The sequence below is a fragment of the Monodon monoceros genome, unplaced genomic scaffold (assembly GCF_005190385.1).
Source record: "Monodon monoceros isolate NGI ecotype Baffin Bay Population unplaced genomic scaffold, NGI_Narwhal_1 Super_Scaffold_1, whole genome shotgun sequence".
Lineage (NCBI taxonomy): Eukaryota > Metazoa > Chordata > Mammalia > Artiodactyla > Monodontidae > Monodon > Monodon monoceros.
Window position 1 is genome coordinate 49,793,895 of NW_021703765.1, and position 18,275 is coordinate 49,812,169.

Sequence of the window (18,275 nt, forward strand, 5' to 3'; positions counted from 1 at the left end):
TGATCATTTTATGTTGTTTATTTATTTTTTTATTTTTGGTTGTGTTGGGTCATCGTTGCTACATGCAGGCTTTCTCTAGTTGTGGCGAGTGGGGGCTGCTCTTTGTTGCGGAGCACAGGCTCTAGGCGCGTGGGCTTCAGTAGTTGTGGCACGTGGGCTCAGTAGTTGTGACTCGTGGGCTCTAGAGCTCAGGCTTAGTAGTTGTGGTGCACGGGCTTAGTTGCTCACCGGCATGTGGGATCTTCCTAGACCAGGGATAGAACCCATGTCTCTTGCATTGGCAGGCGGATTCTTAACCACTGTGCCACCAGGGAAGTCCCATGTTAAGTTTGATTATTGTTTTTTGGCCCCAGTATTGATTTTATTAGAATTCTATTAATAAGTTGGCTCTGGGTTGTGGAGGGATCTTGTCAGTTTGTTAACAGGTTAGAGAATGCATTTCAGTCCTTGATTGCAAGATTTTATTTAATAGAAAGGGATGTTGTTAAATTGTATAATGCTAGGTTGATAATGATTTAACACGTAGGGCAAACTAAAGTGAAGTGATCCTTAGCATACCTGAACAGGTGAGTGACAAGTACTGCAGATTTGTGTATCAGTTAACCTTTTTTTTATGGTAGGTCCCAACTGCCAAATGTTAAAATATTTAGAAATTGCGAGGAAAAGAAGTAAAGTAAGGTAATTCATCATTTTTAAAATTAAAATTCTTGGCACTAAAGTAATAAAGGAAATTAAATGAGTTTTCTGTTTTTTCAAGTTATTGTACCTCTGAGGCTTAATCTTGGGTAAATGTGGAGCTTCCCAGAAAATTTAACTGCAATATGTATTAATCAGTTATTGCTGAATGAGAAACTGCCCTACAGCTCAGTGGTTTAAAACAGCAGTTATTTTTCTTTATATATCTGTAGAGCTGCTGTGGGTTAGGTGACTTAGGCTTAGCTGTGGGTGTGTGGGTGGGCTTTAATTCTCCCTGTGGGTTGGGCTTGGCACCTCATTTGGGGTTTGGCCCAGTCTTACTGTTTGTGTTTCTTCTGGGGCCTAGGCTGAAGGGGCAGCATCTACCTGCTGAAACTCTTCTCGTGGTGATGACAGAGGTAACAAGAGGGCAAGACCAACTGCACAAAGATATTTCAAACCTCTGTTTGCATACTTTCTGCTAACACCCCATTGGCCAAATCATCAGATGCAAGGCTATGGGGGCAGGAGAGTATGCTCTGTCCACCATGAGGCCAAAGTAAGACATATGGTCAAGCTAAGCATCTGATGGGAAGGAAAATAATATACTCCTTACATGGAGGTGGGGTTTCGGATAGAAGGTAGTGGTTATTTTTAAGAAAAACCAAATCTATTATACAGTATAAAAAATGAGATGGGGCTTCCCTGGTGGCACAGTGGTTGAGAGTCCGCCTGACGATGCAGGGGACACGGGTTCGTGCCCTGGTCCGGGAAGATCCCACATACCGCGGAGCGGCTGGGCCCGTGCACCATGGCCGCTGAGCCTGCGCGTCCGGAGCCTGTGCTCTGCAACGGGAGAGGCCACAACAGTGAGAGGCCTGCGTACCGCAAAAAAAAAAAAAAAAAAAAAGATGGTGACCATATTGAGTTGCATGATTTTTGTATGTCAAGTGAAAAATCGTCACTAGGCCATTGTTTAGTTAGTCTAGTTTAGTCTAAGTTGTTTTTTTGTTTTTTTCTTTGCATCTTTATTGGAGTATAATTGCTGTACAATGGTGTGTTAGTTTCTGCTTTATAACAAAGTGAATCAGTTATACATATACATATGTTCCCATATCTCTTCCCTCTTGAGTCTCTCTCCCTCCCACCCCTCCAGGCGGTCACAAAGCACCAAGCTGATCTCCCTGTGCTATGCGGCTGCTTCCTATTAGCTATCTACCTTACGTTTGGTAGTGTATATATGTCCATGCCTCTCTCTCGCTTTGTCACAGCTTACCCTTCGCCTTCCCCATATCCTCAAGTCCATTCTCTAGTAGATCTGTGTCTTTTTTCCTGTCTTACCCCTAAGTTCTTCATGACATTTTTTTTTTCTTAAATTCCGTATAGATGTGTTAGCATACGGTATTTGTTTTTCTCTTTCTGACTTCACTCTGTGTGACAGACTCTAGGTCTATCCACCTCATTACAAATAGCTCAATTTCGTTTCTTTTTATGGCTGAGTAATATTCCATTGTATATATGTGCCACATCTTCTTTATCCATTCATTTGATGATGGACACTTAGGTTGTTTCCATCTCCGGGTTATTGTAAATAGAGTTGCAATGAACATTTTGGTACATGACTCTTTTTGAATTATGGTTTTCTCAGGGTATATGCCCAGTAGTGGGATTGCTGGGTCATATGGTAGTTCTATTTGTAGTTTTTTAAGGAACCTCCATACTGTTCTCCATAGTGGCTGTACCAATTCACATTCCCACCAGCAGTGCAAGAGTATTCCCTTTTCTCCACACCCTCCCCAGCATTTATTGTTTCTAGATTTTTTGATGATAGCCATTCTGACTGGTGTGAGATGATATCTCATTGTAGTTTTGATTTGCATTTCTCTAATGATTAATGAAGTTGAGCATTCTTTCATGTGTTTGTTGGTAGTCTGTACATCTTCTTTGGAGAAATGTCTATTTAGGTCTTCTGCCCATTTTTGGATTGAGTTGTTTGTTTTTTTGTTATTGAGCTGCATGAGCTGCTTATAAATTTTGGAGATTAATCCTTTGTCAGTTGCTTCATTTGCAAATATTTTCTCCCATTCTAAGGGTTGTCTTTTGGTCTTGTTTATGGTTTCCTTTGCTGTGCAAAAGCTTTGAAGTTTCATTAGGTCCCATTTGTTTATTTTTGTTTTTATTTCCATTTCTCTAGGAGGTGGGTCAAAAAGGATCTTGCTGTGATTTATGTCATAGAGTGTTCTGCCTATGTTTTCCTCTAAGAGTTTGACAGTGTCTGGCCTTACATTTAGGTCTTTAATCCATTTTGAGCTTATTTTTGTGTACGGTGTTAGGGAGTGATCTAATCTCATACTTTTATATGTACCTGTCCAGTTTTCCCAGCACCACTTATTGAAGGGGCTGTCCTTTCTCCACTGTACATTTCTGCCTCCTTTATCAAAGATAAGGTGACCATATGTGCGTGGGTTTATCTCTGGGCTTTCTATCCTGTTCCATTGATCTATCTTTCTGTTTCTGTGCCAGTACCATACTGTCTTGATTACTGTAGCTTTGTAGTATAGTCTGAAGTCAGGGAGCCTGATTCCTCCAGCTCCGTTTTTCGTTCTCAAGATTGCTCTGGCTATTCGGGGTCTTTTGTGTTTCCATACAAATTGTGAAATTTTTTTGTTCTAGTTCTGTGAAAAATGCCAGTGGTAATTTAATAGGGATTGCATTGAATCTGTAGATTGCTTTGGTAGTATAGTCATTTTCACAATGTTGATTCTTCCAATCCAAGAACATGGTATATCTCTCCATCTATTTGTATCATCTTTAATTTCTTTCATCAGTGTCTTATAGTTTTCTGCATACAGGTCTTTTGTCTCCTTAGGTAGGTTTATTCCTAGATATTTTACTCTTTTTGTTGCAGTGGTAAATGGGAGTGTTTTCTTGATTTCACTTTCAGATTTTTCATCATTAGTGTATAGGAATGCCAGAGGTTTCTGTGCACTAATTTTGTATCCTTCTACTTTACCACATTCATTGATTAGCTCTAGTAGTTTTCTGGTGGCATATTTAGGATTCTCTATGTATAGTATCATGTCATCTGCAAACAGTGACAGCTTTACTTCTTCTTTTCCGATTTGGATTCCTTTTATTTCCTTTTCTTCTCTTATTGCTGTGGCTAAAACTTCCAAAACTATGTTGAATAAGAGTGGTGAAAGTGGGCAGCCTTGTCTTGTTCCTGATCTTAGTGGAAATGCTTTCAGTTTTTCACCATTGAGGATGATGTAGGCTGTGCGTTTGTCATATATGGCCTTTATTATGTTGAGGAAAGTTCCCTCTATGCCTACTTTCTGCAGGGTTTTTATCATAAATGGGTGTTGAATTTTGTCGAAAGCTTTCTCTGCATCTATTGAGATGATCATGTGGTTTTTCTCCCTCAATTTGTTAATATGGTGTATCACATTGATTGATTTGCGTATATTGAAGAATCCTTGCATTCCTGGAATAAACCCCACTTGATCATGGTGTATGATCCTTTTAATGTGCTGTTGGATTCTGTTTGCTAGTATTTTGTTGAGGATTTTTGCATCTATGTTCATCAGTGATATTGGCCTGTAGTATTCTTTCTTTGTGACATCCTTATCTGGTATTTTGGTATCAAGGTGATGGTGGCCTTGTAGAATGAGTTTGGGAGTGTTCCTCCCTCTGCTATATTCTGGAAGAGTTTGAGAAGGATAGGTGTTAGCTGTTCTCTAAATGTTTGATAGAACTTGCCTGTGAAGCCATCTGGTCCTGGGCTTTTGTTTGTTGGAAGATTTTTTAATCACAGTTTCAATTTCAGTGCTTGTGATTGGTCTGTTCATATTTTCTATTTCTTCCTGATTCAATCTTGGCAGGTTGTGCATTTCTAAGAATTTGTCCATTTCTTCCAGGTTGTCTATTTTATTGGTATAGAGTTGCTTGTAGTAATCTCTCATGATCTTTTGTATTTCTGCAGTGTCAGTTGTTACTTTTCCTTTTTCATTTCTAATTCTATTGATTTGAGTCTTCTCCCTCTTTTTCTTGGTGAGTCTGGCTAATGGTTTATCAATTTTGTTTATCTTCGCAAAGAACCAGCTTTTAGTTTTATTGATCTTTGCTATCGTTTCCTTCATTTCTTTTTCATTTATTTCTAATCTGATCTTTATGATTTCTTTCCTTCTGCTAACTTTGGGGTTTTTTTGTTCTTCTTTCTCTAATTGCTTTAAGTGCAAGGTTAGGTTGTTTATTCGAGATGTTTCCTGTTTCTTAAGGTAGGATTGTATTGCTATAAACTTCCCTCTTAGAACTGCTTTTGCTGCATCCCATAGGTTTTGGGTCATCGTGTCTCCATTGTCCTTTGTTTCTAGGTATTTTTTGATTTCCTGTTTGATTTCTTCAGTGATTACTTCGTTATTAAGTAGTGTATTGTTTAGCCTCCATGTGTTTGTATTTTTTACAGATCTTTTACTGTAATTGATATCTAGTCTCATAGCATTGTGGTCGGAAAAGATACTTGATACAATTTCAGTTTTCTTAAATTTACCAAGCCTTGATTTGTGACCCAAGATATGATCTATCCTGGAGAATGTTCCATGAGCACTTGAGAAAAATGTGTATTCTGTTGTTTTTGGATGGAATGTCCTATAAATATCAATTAAGTCCATTTTGTTTAATGTATCATTTAAAGCTTGTTTCCTTATTGATTTTCATTTTGGATGATCTGTCCATTGGTGAAAGTGGGGTGTTAAAGTCCCCTACTATGACTGTCGATTTCCCCTTTTATGGCTGTTAGTATTTGCCTTATGTATTGAGGTGCTCCTATGTTGGGTGCATAAATATTTACAATTGTTATTACAGTTGTTACAATTCTTGGATCGATCCCTTGATCATTCTGTAGTGTCCTTCTTTGTCTCTTGTAATAGTCTTTATTTTAAAGTCTATTTTGTCTGATATGAGAATTGCTACTCCAGCTTTCTTTTGGTTTCCATTTGCATGGAATATCTTTTTCCATCCCCTTACTTTCAGTGTGTATGTGTCTCTAGGTCTGAAGTGGGTCTCTTGTAGACAGTATATATATGGGTCTTGTTTTTGTATCCATTCTGCCAATCTGTGTCTTTTGGTGGGAGCATTTAGTCCATTTACATTTAAGGTAATTATCGATATGTATGTTCCTATTCCCATTTTCTTAATTGTTTTGGGTTTGTTATTGTAGGTCTTTTCCTTCTCTTGTGTTTCTTGCCTAGAGAAGTTCCTTCAGCATTTGTTGTAAAGCTGGTTTGGTGGTGCTGAACTCTCTGAGCTTTTGCTTGTCTGTAAAGGTTTTAATTTCTCCATCAAATCTGAATGAGATCCTTGCTGGGTAGAGTAGTCTTGGTTGCAGGCTTTTCTCCTTCATCACTTTAAATATGTCCTGCCAGTCCCTTCTGGCTTGCAGAGTTTCTGCTGGAAGATCAGCTGTTAACCTTATGGGGATTCCCTTGTGTGTTATTTGTTGTTTTACCCTTGCTCCTTTTTTTTTTTTTTGGGGTATGCGGGCCTCTCGCTGTTGTGGCCTCTCCCGTTGCGGAGCACAGGCTCCGGACGCACAGGCTCAGTGGCCATGGCTCACGGGCCCAGCCGCTCCATGGCATGCGGGATCTTCCAGGACCAGGGCACGAACCCATGTCCCCTGCATCGGCAGGTGGACCCTCAACCACTGCGCCACCAGGGAAGCCCCCCTTGCTGCTTTTAATATGTTTTCTTTGTATTTAATTTTTGACAGTTTGATTAATATGTGTCTTGGTGTGTTTCTTCTTGGATTTATCCTGTATGGGACTCTCTGTGCTTCCTGGACTTGATTAACTATTTCCTTTTCCATATTAGGGAAGTTTTCAACTATAATCTCTTCAAATATTTTCTCAGTCCCTTTCTTTTTCTCTTCTTCTTCTGGAACCCCTATAATTCGAATGTTGGTGCATTTAATGATTTAATGTTGTCCCAGAGGTCTCTGAGACTGTCCTCAGTTCTTTTCATTCTTTTTTCTTTATTCTGCTGTGCAGTAGTTATTTCCACTATTTTGTCTTCCAGGTCACTTATCCGTTCTTCTGCCTCAGTTATTCTGCTATTGATCCCATCTAGAGTATTTTTCATTTCATTTATTGTGTTGTTCATCGTTGTTTGTTTCATCTTTAGTTCTTCTAGGTCCTTGTTAAATGTTTCTTGCATTTTGTCCATTCTATTTCCACGATTTTGGATCATCTTTACTATCATTATTCTGAATTCTTTTTCAGGTAGACTACCTATTTCCTCTTTATTTGTTAGGTCTGGTGGGTTTTTATCTTGCTCCTTCATCTGCTGTGTGTTTTTCTGTCTTCTCATTTTGTGTATCTTACTGTGTTTGGAGTCTCCTTTTTGCAGGCTGCAGGTTCGTAGTTCCCGTTGTTTTTGGTGTCTGTCCCCAGTGGCTGAGGTTGGTTCAGTGGGTTGTGTAGGCTTCCTGTTGGAGGGGACTAGTGCCTGTGTTCTGGTGGATGAGGCTGGATCTTGTCTTTCTGGTGGGCAGGTCCACGTCTGGTGGTGTGTTTTTGGGTGTCTGTGGACTTATTATGATTTTAGGCAGCCTCTCAGCTAATGGGTGGGGTTGTGTTCCTGTCTTGCTAGTTGTTTGGCATAGGGTGCCCAGCACTGTAGCTTGCTGGTTGTTGAGTGAAGCTGGGTGCTGGTGTTGAGATGGAGATCTCTGGGAGATTTTCACCATTTGATATTATGTGGAGCTGGGAGGTCTCTTGTGGACCAGTGTCCTGAAGTTGGCTCTCCAACCTCAGAGGCACAGCACTGACCCCTGGCTGCAGCACCAAGAGCCTTACATCCACACGGCTGAGAATAAAAGGGAGAAAAAGTAGAAAGAAATAATTAGAAGAAAGAAAGAAATAAAGAAGGAAAAGGAAGGAAGGAAGATGGAAAGAAGGAACGAAAGGAGAGAGGGAGGGAGGAAGGAGGGAAGGAAGCAAAAAAAGAAAGAAAGATTAAAGTGAAAAAAAATAAAGTAAGAAAATATAAAAAAGTTATTGAAATAAAAATTAAGAAAAAAATTAAAAAAAACAGACGGATAGAATCCTAGGACAAATGGTGGAAGCAAAGCTATACAGAGAAAATCTTACACAGAAGCATACGCACTCACAAAAAGAGGAAAAGGGGAAAAAATCATAAATCTTGCTCTCAAAGTCCACCTCCTCAATTTGGGATGATTCGTTGTCTAAAGGAGGGAGGGAGGAAGGAAGGAAGGAAAGAAAGAGAAAGAAAGAAAGAAAGAAAGAAGATAAAGTAAAATAAAATAAAGTTATTAAAATAAAAAATAATTATTAAGAAAAAAATTTTTTTTAAAAACAAATAAATACGGATCGATAGAACCCTAGGACAAATGGTGGAAGCAAAGCTATACAGACAAAATCTCAGACAGAAGCATACACATACACAGAAAAAGAGGAAAAGGGGAAAAAATCATAAATCTTGCTCTCAAAGTCCACCTCCTCAATTTGGGATGATTCGTGTCTATTCATGTATTCCACAGATGCAGGGTACATCAAGTTGATTGTGGAGCTTTAATCCGCTGCTTCTGAGGCTGCTGGGAGAGATTTCCCTTTCTTTTCTTTGTTCTCACAGCTCCCAGGGGCTCAGTTTTGGATTTGGCCATGCCTCTGCGTGTAGGAGGGCGTCTGTTCTTCGCTCAGACAGGACCGGGTTAAAAAAGCAGCTGCTTTGGGGACTCTGGCTCACTCAGGCCGGGGGGAGGGACGGGCATGGAGTGCTGGGCGAGCCTGCGGCGGCAGAGGCCGGCATGACGTTGCACCAGCCTGAGGCGCGCCGTGCATTCTCCCGGGGAAGTTGTCCCTGGATCCCGGGACCCTGGTAGTGGCGCGCTGCACAGGCTCCCTGGAAGGGGGGTGTAGATAGTGACCTGTGCTCGCACACAGGCTTCTTGGTGGCGGCAGCAGCAGCCTTAGCGTCTCATGCCCGTCTCTGGGATCCACGCTTTTAGCCGCGGCTCGCGCCGGTCTCTGGAGCTCCTTTAAGCAGCGCTCTTAATCCCCTCTCCTCGCTCACCAGGAAACAAAGAGGGAAGAAAAAGTCTCTTGCCTCTTCGGCAGGTCCAGACTTTTCCCCGGACTCCCTCCCGGCTAGCCGCGGTGCACTAATGCCCTGCAGGCTGTGTTCACGCCGCCAGCCCCAGTCCTCTCCCTGCGCTCCGACCGAAGCCCGAGCCTCAGCTCCCAGCCCTGCCCGCCCCGGCGGGTGAGCAGACAAGCCTCGGGCTGGTAAGTGCTGGTCGGCACCGATCCTCTGTGCAGGAATTTCTCCGCTTTGCCCTCTGCATCCCTATTGATGTGCTCTCCTCCACGGCTCCAAAGCTTTCCCCCTCTGCCACCTGCAGTCTCCGCCCACGAAAGGGCTTCCTAGTGTGTGGAAACCTTTCCTCCTTCGCAGCTCCCTCCCACTGGTGCAGGTCCCGTCCCTATTCTTTTGTCTGTTTTTTCTTTTGCCCTACGCAGGTACGTGGGGAGTTTATTGCCTTTTGGGAGGTCTGAGGTCTTCCGTCAGCGTTCAGTAGGTGTTCTGTAGGAGTTGTTCCACGTGTAGATGTATTTCTGGTGTATCTGTGGGGAGGAAGGTGATCTCCATGTCTTACTCTTCCGCCATCTTCCTCTCATCCCTAAGTTGTTTTAATACTTAATAGACAGTTAATAGACAATACCGTTTTTGTATTCTCATGTTTTTTTATAGATTGTTTTACTTTAGCTATAGAATTATTATTTTTTTTTAAGATTAACAACCAGAAAACACACAGTAAATTATTAGAAGCATCATTCCTTAGAAGCATCGTCCATCAACCTGAAGAAAAAAGTTATGTGATTTTCATTTCAGGAAGGTAAGTGGCCTGTACTATTACAGTTCAGTGCCTTCAAAGACAGTTGGTCAAGTATGCCAAATATATTTAATATATTCAGAGAAATGTAACTTTTTTTGACAAGATTATATGTTTACATAATAAAATGGGGTAGTTAGTGAAAAGGTTTTTTTTGTCACACTTCTCACACTTGGTCCCATAGTTCTCTTTCCCAGAAGTCTTCACTATTACTAGTTTCTTGTGTATCCTTCCATACCTTTTGTGTGCCTAAACAAGCATATGTTTCTATATCTTTCCTTCCTCCCACTGTCTCCCTTTTTTTCTTTTTACACAAAGGGAAGTACACCCTGTTATGCGTCTTGCATTATTTGGCTTAACAGTGTTTCTCGGTTCTAGGTCCATATAAGTTACTTACAGTTCTATTTTTTAGACAGATTTATTAAAGCATAATTTATGTATAATAAAGTGCACCCTTTTAAAGTGTACAATTTGGTGGATTTTGACAGATTTACACACTCTTGGAACCACCATCATAATCAAGATAGAGATCATTTCCATTACCTCCAAAAGTCTATCTCTCCCTCCACTCCTGACCCCAGGCAGTGACTCATCTGCTTTCTGTTGCTGTAGATAAGTTTGCCTTTTCTAGAATTTCCAAAAAGTAGAATCATAGTTTGTATAGTCTTTGTGTCTAGCCTTTTTCATTCAGCATCATGATTGTGAAGTTCGTTCATGTGGTTCCAGTAGTTTGTTGCCTTTGATTGCAGAGTGTTCTGTTATGTTGACATACCACATTTTTGTTTATCCATTCACTCGACTTTTGGGTTGTTTTCAGATTTTGGTTATTGTACACAAAGCTGCTTTTAAGATTTTTGGACAAGTTTTTGTGTGGAATGAACAGTATTCCTTCCTAAAAAATCTTTGTTTACCTCAGAATCTCAAAGATTTTTGCCTTTTTTTTTCTTTTAGAGTTTTATAGTTTTACATTATGTCTGTGATCAGTCTCAACTTAGCTTTGTGTGTTGTGTGAGGTGTTGGTTTTTTTTTTTTCTACTTGGATATCCAGTAGTTCCAACACTTTTTTTCAGACGTTTCTTTCAACTGACCGTAAATGTATGGGTCTGTTTCTGGATTTTCTTCCATTGATCTCTGTGTCCCTTTGTCTTGATTACTGTAGCTTTTTAGTAAGTCTTGAAATCAGATAGTGTATTTTGAGTTTTTTTTAAAAGGGCTTTGACTATTGTATGTGGATTTTTTTTTTTTGCTTTTTCACATAAGTTTTAAAATCAGCTTGTCAGTTTCTGTATAAAAAGCCTGTGGGAATTTTGCCTGGAATTGACTTGAATCTCATCTCTGCTTTGACGTGATTGCATGATATAGTATGAGTGTATCATTAATTATAAAGCAGTTTATAATGATGGATGTTGTGGATTTTCAGTCTGTTGATCCAGTGTTCCAGTGAATTTTGTATTTACTTGTGTCTGTGCACTTGTGCAAGTATATCTGTAATATAAAGTCTTGAAAATGAAATTGATATTTAGCATTTATAATATAATATTGATTGATATTGACAAATTGTCCTGCATAGACATTGAATCACCTGCAGTAATATGAGAGTAACCTGTCACAAATCCTTGCTAAGACTGTTGTTAAACTTCTTGATCTTTTGCCAGTCTGATAGGTAAAAAATGGTATTTTGATTTGGTTCTAATTTGTTATTCTGTTATTATTTCACCAGCCATCTGTGGTTTACTTCCGGTGAATATATTATGGTGATAAGCTTATGCTGTTTCTTGCCAGTATTTTTCCCCCAGTTTTATCCCTCAAACTTGACTTCTGAATTTTGTGACAAGGCTTGAAAGCCTTTCCCACTCAAGACAAATACTAAAATTCTCCCAAGTTTTAATCTGTTTTTTATGGGGGGGGTTGTTTTATTTTTATTATTATTTTTGGCCTCACCGTGCAGTTCCCCAACTGGGGATTGAACCCGCGCCCTCGTCAGTGAAAGCGCAGAGTCCTAATCACTGGACCACCAGGGAATTCCCATGACAAACTTTTCAAAATCTTTTTTTATCCATTGTGCTAGATGCTTTGACCCTTTTAATCTGGACACTCATGTCTTTTAATTATAGGAAAATTTCTTGAATTCTTGGTTTTTTTCAGTGCTTTTTCTCTGTTTTCTAAAACCAGAATTACTGGACTGTTCTGCATGGCTGGTCCTTTTTTTCTCTTTTGTCTCCTATTTGCCACCTTGCTGTTTTTGTTCTGCTTTATAGGAGATCTCCTTACCTTTATCTTCTATTGCTTCTATTGACTTTTTAATTTCTTTAATATTAGTTTTAATTTTCAAGAGTTCCTTTTTGTACTGTGAATGTTCTTATATATTTGTTTCATGAATGAATTAACTTATTTTTAGTTTTTGTCTGTGCATTGTTTTTTTCTTCCAAGCTACTTCCTCCCTGTTTTTTTAAGGGTCTCCTCTTGTATGTGGTGATTTCTGGTTTTGCTCGTGGTTACAAGTGAGACACTAAAAACTAATTGGAAACTGTTTGGATGGTGGGTAGTCTCCTGCTGGTAGGCTGAGTGTGTGTATGTCTATGATTAATGACTATGGGCCCTATCAGTATTTTTTAGGTCTTTTCTCTAGTTTTGTCAAATTCATTAGAAAATTATCTTTTAGTCTCCTTCCTAGAAGGCATAGGCTAGGCTGCTGTCCTCTGGGAGTCTCTGAGTAGGCAAAGAGGGTTTGGGGTGGAAGGACTGGGTTTCAGTAATCAGTATGTGTACTGCTACTTACTCCCTCTGTTGTCAGTATGATTCTTCCTCCCTCAGCTGTGACTGTTGAGCCCACAGACCAAAGACCTTTTGTTTTACTCCTTCCAAAAATTTATACCAGTCTTTAGGGAGTGATGCAGGGGTAGTCTTCTGGGTGGTAGTAATTGGAAAGGCTGTGTGGCAGTCTTTCCCCTTTTGTGAGTTCCATTTTCCTCCCCATATCCCATCTCCTGGTACTGCCAATTTCTGCTTCTTGAGGGATTCTGTGGTTTACGTAGAGCTGCTTCTCACTTGGCTTTCCTCTGTTTCTAGTTTAAGATCAGGTTTTTTTTGAGTCTGGAGGTTAGTTATTTGTCCTTCTTTGTAGCTTCTGTACGTTTAATTTTTATCATCTACACTTTTGTTCTTCATCCTTTGAGTTTATGGTTTTGTCTTGCTTCGTTTTAATCTGTTGCTTTTTTTTTTTAGTGGGTATTACATGAGAGTAGAGGTAAATGTGTGTGTTTAAATCTGCCTTTTTTACTGTGTGTCACTGTTTTTCTATGAATATAGTTATTTATGTGTACTGTTTTTCCTCAAAATAGGATTTTACTAGCTTAACCATTATATGTCTATATTATGAATTGTTTTTTGTATTTTAAAACTTTTTTAAAAACATAAAATGTATTTCATCAATGAAATAGAAACGTTATATTTCATTGGATGCATGTACCATAGTTTACTTCAGGTTAGAAATACTAAAATTAAGTGCTATGTGTAAACTGAACTCTGAAGCCTAATGGTAGGATAGGATAAAATTACGGAGTATAGATTAACATGTTGGTTAATAGATTTGATGAGATGTAAATGAATGATTACATCTTTGTACCTTTTAAACATTTTAAAATATTTTACTTTTAGGTGCTGTGTAATGTGTTGAAAGGAAATTATAAGGAATGATTTTGTCAAATTTTTATGAGTTATGGTGGCTGAAAGATCAATTCTTTCTTGTGGGAAAGGAAATGTAAGTAACCTCAAGGAATAGATTGATTTTCAACTATTCTATGCTTACATGAGACAGGTTTTCCATTATTTATAAGACTGTGCTTGGGATACTTTTTTCTGTTAGCCTTATGTATACAGACTAAATAATTCAAAAAGAGAAGTTAGAGTTTATGTAAGTCATGGTTATTTCTGTATAGTATCAGCATTGCTAAATTTCTTGAATTCTACAAAATTTAATTTTTATTTTTTTATTTTTCCAGAAATGGCAGCACAAAAGGAAATCTATATTAATAGACTGTTTTATTAAACGGAAGTGGTTATATAAGAACTTTAAACGAACAGACTCAACAAACAAGGAAAGAAACGTGTTAACTGTAAGACATGTTTCCAATGAATCAAAGTCCAGTAACTGTAGACTTCAGAAGAAAAAAGTTTTCAAAAACTTTGTCAAAACAGACAGGTCAGTGATAAATAACTCCTCCAGTAATAGGGCTAGGCCTGAAAACTGATATTAATTGAATAAAATTAACAAAGTAGATCAAACTTGAATTAAAATTTTTTCATAAAAAGTTCTGAAAATATCAGATTAGATTTAAATTTTCCTCAAATTTCTATTGCCTCATCCAAAGTAAAGCAAATATCTTTCAGCCTTCATGCCAGCTTTTCTCATGTCATAAGGATGACAGAAATCTTCGCAAACTAGTATTTTTGTTGAAAATGTATATCAGTTTCAGTTGATTTTTAAGACCTGCTGCTCAGTAATAATACTAGACATTCAACATTTACAACTACCAGGACACAAAATCTCAAAAACTACTCAGAAAAGGAGGACCTTACTCAGGAATGATGTCCATTCAGGAGAAATCAAAAGAAAATTCCTCCAGTGTTATTAAAAAGAGTGAAGATAAGAATCTAGAAACACAAATTCAAGGTTCTCAAAAGAATCTAGTAAAAAAATCAGGTCCAAAGGAAGCTATAAAATCACTGGTTAAATCTTCCAATGAAAGTAAAGTCAATCAGCCTGATGAATTAGGAACATGCATGAGCACAAGGTCAGCATCCAGTGATAAAAAAGCTAGTAAACCTATTAATAAAAATATGGTGACTGTAAAAGGACATTCACAACAAGAATCTACAAAGCAGAAGAAATTATCTCAGAAAAAGTCAGTGCACAAAACCCCTAAATCAAATGAACAGCTTAATCGGAGATCACAAAGACTACAACAGTTAACAGAGGTTTCAACAAGGTCTCTGCGTAATAGAGACATTCAGGGTCAAGTTCAAGCAGTTAAACAGAGTTTGCCACCAACAAAAAAAGAGCACCGTAGCAATACTAAGAGTAAATCTAATAAAGTTAAAACAAATCAGAAACACGTGAAAAGAAAAGTGCTGGAAATAAAGTCTGATTCTAAAGAGGATGAAAATTCTGTAACTAACGAAGTGATAAATTCCCCAAAAGGAAAAAAACGCAAAGTAGAGCATCCAACAGCTTATACTTGTAGTTCTCAGTGCATAAAAGTATCTGAAAAGTGTCTTCAGAAGAATACTAGAAAAGAGGAAACAAAATCTGTGCCTGTAACTTCTTCTGAGATAAAAAGATCAAAAGTGGCTACTTCAGTGGTCTCTAAAAAGAATGAGATGAAGGAGTCAGTTCATACACAAGTGAATACTAGTGCAAAATCCCAAAAAAGTCCACAGCCATCAGTGCCTGAACAAAGTATAGATAATGAGCTGGAGCAAGCAGGAAAGAGCAAACGAGGGAGCATTCTCCAGCTCTGTGAAGAAATTGCTGGTGAAATTGAGTCAGATACTGTAGAGGTAAAAAAGGAATCTTCACAAGTGGAAATTGTAAAGGAGGAGAAGCCTACAGAAATAAAATTGGAAGAGACTGATACTGAAAGACAAATACTTCATCAGAAGGAAACAAGTCAGGATGTTCAGTGTAATCGTTTCTTCCCCAGTAGAAAAACAAAGCCTGTGAAATGTATTCTAAATGGAATAAACAACTCAACTAAAAAGAACTCCAACTGGACTAAAATTAAGCTCTCAAAATTTAACTCTGTGCAGCAGAATAAATTAGACTCTCAATTTTCCCCTAAATTGTGCTTATTACGACCCAGTTTTTCACTGCCTGCGTTAGAAATGCATCATCCAGTGACTCAAAGTACATTTTTAGGGTCAAAACCACATGATGATAAAAATAAAGCTTGCCAGCAGGAAGAAATGAAAGAAATTAATTCTGAAGAAGTTAAACTTAATGATATTACAGTTGACATTAATAAAACCCCCAAAAAGCCTCCTGAAAATTGTTGTTTGGGTAATCAGATAAAACCACCTCCTGATCAGCCATTGGATAACCAGAAGAAAGATTCTTTTGAATCAACGCCAGATAAGGTAATGTATTTTCATCATGTACATAGAGGTGTCTGAGTACTTTCTCATAAGATTTAAGTGTTTACAACATATTTTAACTTAAGAATTAAGTTGTAAAATGTTAAGGAATTCTATTTTATTAACCCAATCTTGTAGTGAGTGATAGAACTTACGCCTTTAGATGTTTCATTTACATGAATGCTTGTCATTGTTTCCTTATTTTCACCCTTCATTTTAATTTTATGTGAAGCATAAACCTGTTGAAGTCTAGCTTTTCTTTTTCCTTTAACACACTGATTTGTTTCCTTTTTCTATTAATTGTAACCACAGAAACTATGTTTCATAGTGAGTGACTAAAATGTAGAACTTGAAGTTGGGCCCAATTCTGAAGTTGGGCCCAATTCTGACCAAGTTGTTAAAATTAATTTCAGCTGGCACAAATCAACTTTCCGCACCTGATAAAATTTAAAAATTAAACATTTCTAATAGTAGAGATGCCTTTTGGTTTGACTTGTGTGGCCATTTTAAAAATTGGCAAATAAAATGTCTGAAAGATGTAAATAATTCAGACCTCAGGCTAAGAATAAAATTGTAGTGGCCAAGAATTTTTAAAATGGAAAAGTAAATTGAAAAACAGAATCTAAATAGCTGGAAGAAACTTGAATGATTATCTGAGAAGTAGTTTTGAAACCTTGTAAAAGCAGCTGAGCCCATTTCTTTCCAAATTAAATCATAGGTAAAATACCAATATGTAAAAGCAATAGGCAGAAATTTTATGTGTGTCAAACTTTAGCGCTGTATAATACTGATTTTTAGAACTCCACCAATTTGTTTTAGTTATTTAATTTTATAATGAGAAAGCTGAAAGCAATAGAGGAATGTGGGTTAGGTCACATGTTTGGTTGTGCAAATACATTTGAATTCAGGTGTTCTGATTCTCAGCCCATCATTCTTTCTACAGTGAGATACTCTGAATATTAGAAGATCATTTGAGAAAAAAATCGTGGGTAGAGAAGAAAGTCAAGTCACCTTAAAGTTTTAGGAGTGATTTAAAGTTCTCTTTTGAGGCATTTGGGTCTAGAAGCAAATTTGAGTAAGGAGTCAGGGCTTGTGTCAGAAGCCCCGAAAATAGATTATTGGCTACTCTCATGGACTAAAATGGAAAGAACTTAAAGGGAACAGATACAATGTGGTACTCTTAGATTTTATTTTCTGTGCAAACGTGAATGAAAGCATCAATTAGAAGACAATTATTCAAATAGTGATAGTAATTAAAGTAAGTAGTGAGTGGTAGAATGAATAATAAGTGTGGCCTCTTGCAGACACAGAGTGGCTTTCTCTTCAGGGTGTGCTTTTGTCAAAAATTGACAGCTACGCTCCAGGTGTAGTTGCAGAGTGGATCTTTTAACTCCTTGCTGCATAAGTGCCTGTCAAAACTCAGAAGGCAGATAGTTTATGGGGAATATATTGAGAAATAGGAAATCCATTCCTTTGGACTAACTACTAGAATAGAGATATTTAGTTAGACTACATTATTTTGATCTTCTATAATGCTGCTTTTACTGAGATGTGCTTTGGATTTATGCAACACCTCTATCTTGAGGAATGTTATGAAAAACAGTCCTATGAAACTTGTGTTAAAATTTTTATTTACGTACAAATTTACATGAGAAGTCTCGAGTTTCAAACGTTTAGAATACTAGAGAGACCAATATTATACTAGTGACTACCACCCAAATTTGACAAAAATTAACATTTTATTGACTTCAGGTTTTTTAAAATAAGAAAAGTACATTACAGATATAAAGACCATACTTCACTCTACTTTCCATTCACCTCTCTCCCCAGAGTTAAATATGCTTCTAAAGTTGGTATGAATATGTTTTTATTTTTGATTTCACTGTGTATGTATATATATCTATTATAAAGAATACTTAACATTGTTTGTATTTTAAACGTTTACATAAATGCTAACATGGTTTGTATGTGTATATTCTATATATACATATGTTTTTCAACTGATTTTGTGCAATCAGCACATTTGATATTTATTAATACATGGGTATTTTAATAGTTGTAAAGGAATATACCACAGTTTATGTTTTCCTCTGTTAAAGCACTTTTAGGTTGTTTCCAACTTTTTCACTGATACCAACAATGTGATTACTATCACAGAGTGGTCAGGAGATGTGGTGGTGACCACATCATTTCAAGACATATTTGATTGCCTGCTGCATCTGAGACACTGTGCTAATAAGGCTACAGAAGATGATGTTTCCTGCCTTTAAGGAATTTACATTGTACTAGTCACTTAGAAATTTCTCTTCTTCCCATAAACGCTAAGATGTTTTAGTTCAGCCATCATAGTAGCTTTTGTTTAGTGAACACTGCCTCTTTGTTAGGTAGAGGAGAGCTTCATATAATTGTCACCACATTCTACAGCATGACTTCTGTTATTATCCATATATTACAGGTAAGGAGAGTGAAGCGTAGAGATTTAAGTGAGGCTTAGAGATCCATGTAAGTGATGGAGTCAGGCTTTGAACTGCGATTGGCTGGCTTCAGAATCTAGATTTAT

At 37.7% G+C, this 18,275-nt stretch overlaps 1 protein-coding gene across 6 annotated transcripts in view; it reads left to right on the plus strand.

Annotated features, from left to right (window-relative positions):
* The window catches only part of ESCO1 (establishment of sister chromatid cohesion N-acetyltransferase 1), a 77,617-nt gene that overhangs the window by 17,387 nt on the left and 41,955 nt on the right, over nt 1-18,275 (plus strand). For 4 of the 6 annotated variants that reach the window (XR_003795187.1, XR_003795189.1, XM_029233318.1 and 1 more), the window contains exons 2-4: nt 9,483-9,586; nt 13,241-13,343; nt 13,585-15,718. Coding sequence is in view for 4 of the 6 variants with exons in the window: in XM_029233318.1 (XP_029089151.1) it covers nt 14,168-15,718 (1,551 nt within the window). In the remaining 2 variants the exon portion in view is untranslated. Of the gene's footprint in view, nt 1-9,254; nt 9,587-13,240; nt 13,344-13,584; nt 15,719-18,275 lie in introns of those variants that run through there. The other 2 variants (XM_029233297.1, XM_029233307.1) reach the window with 2 other exon arrangements.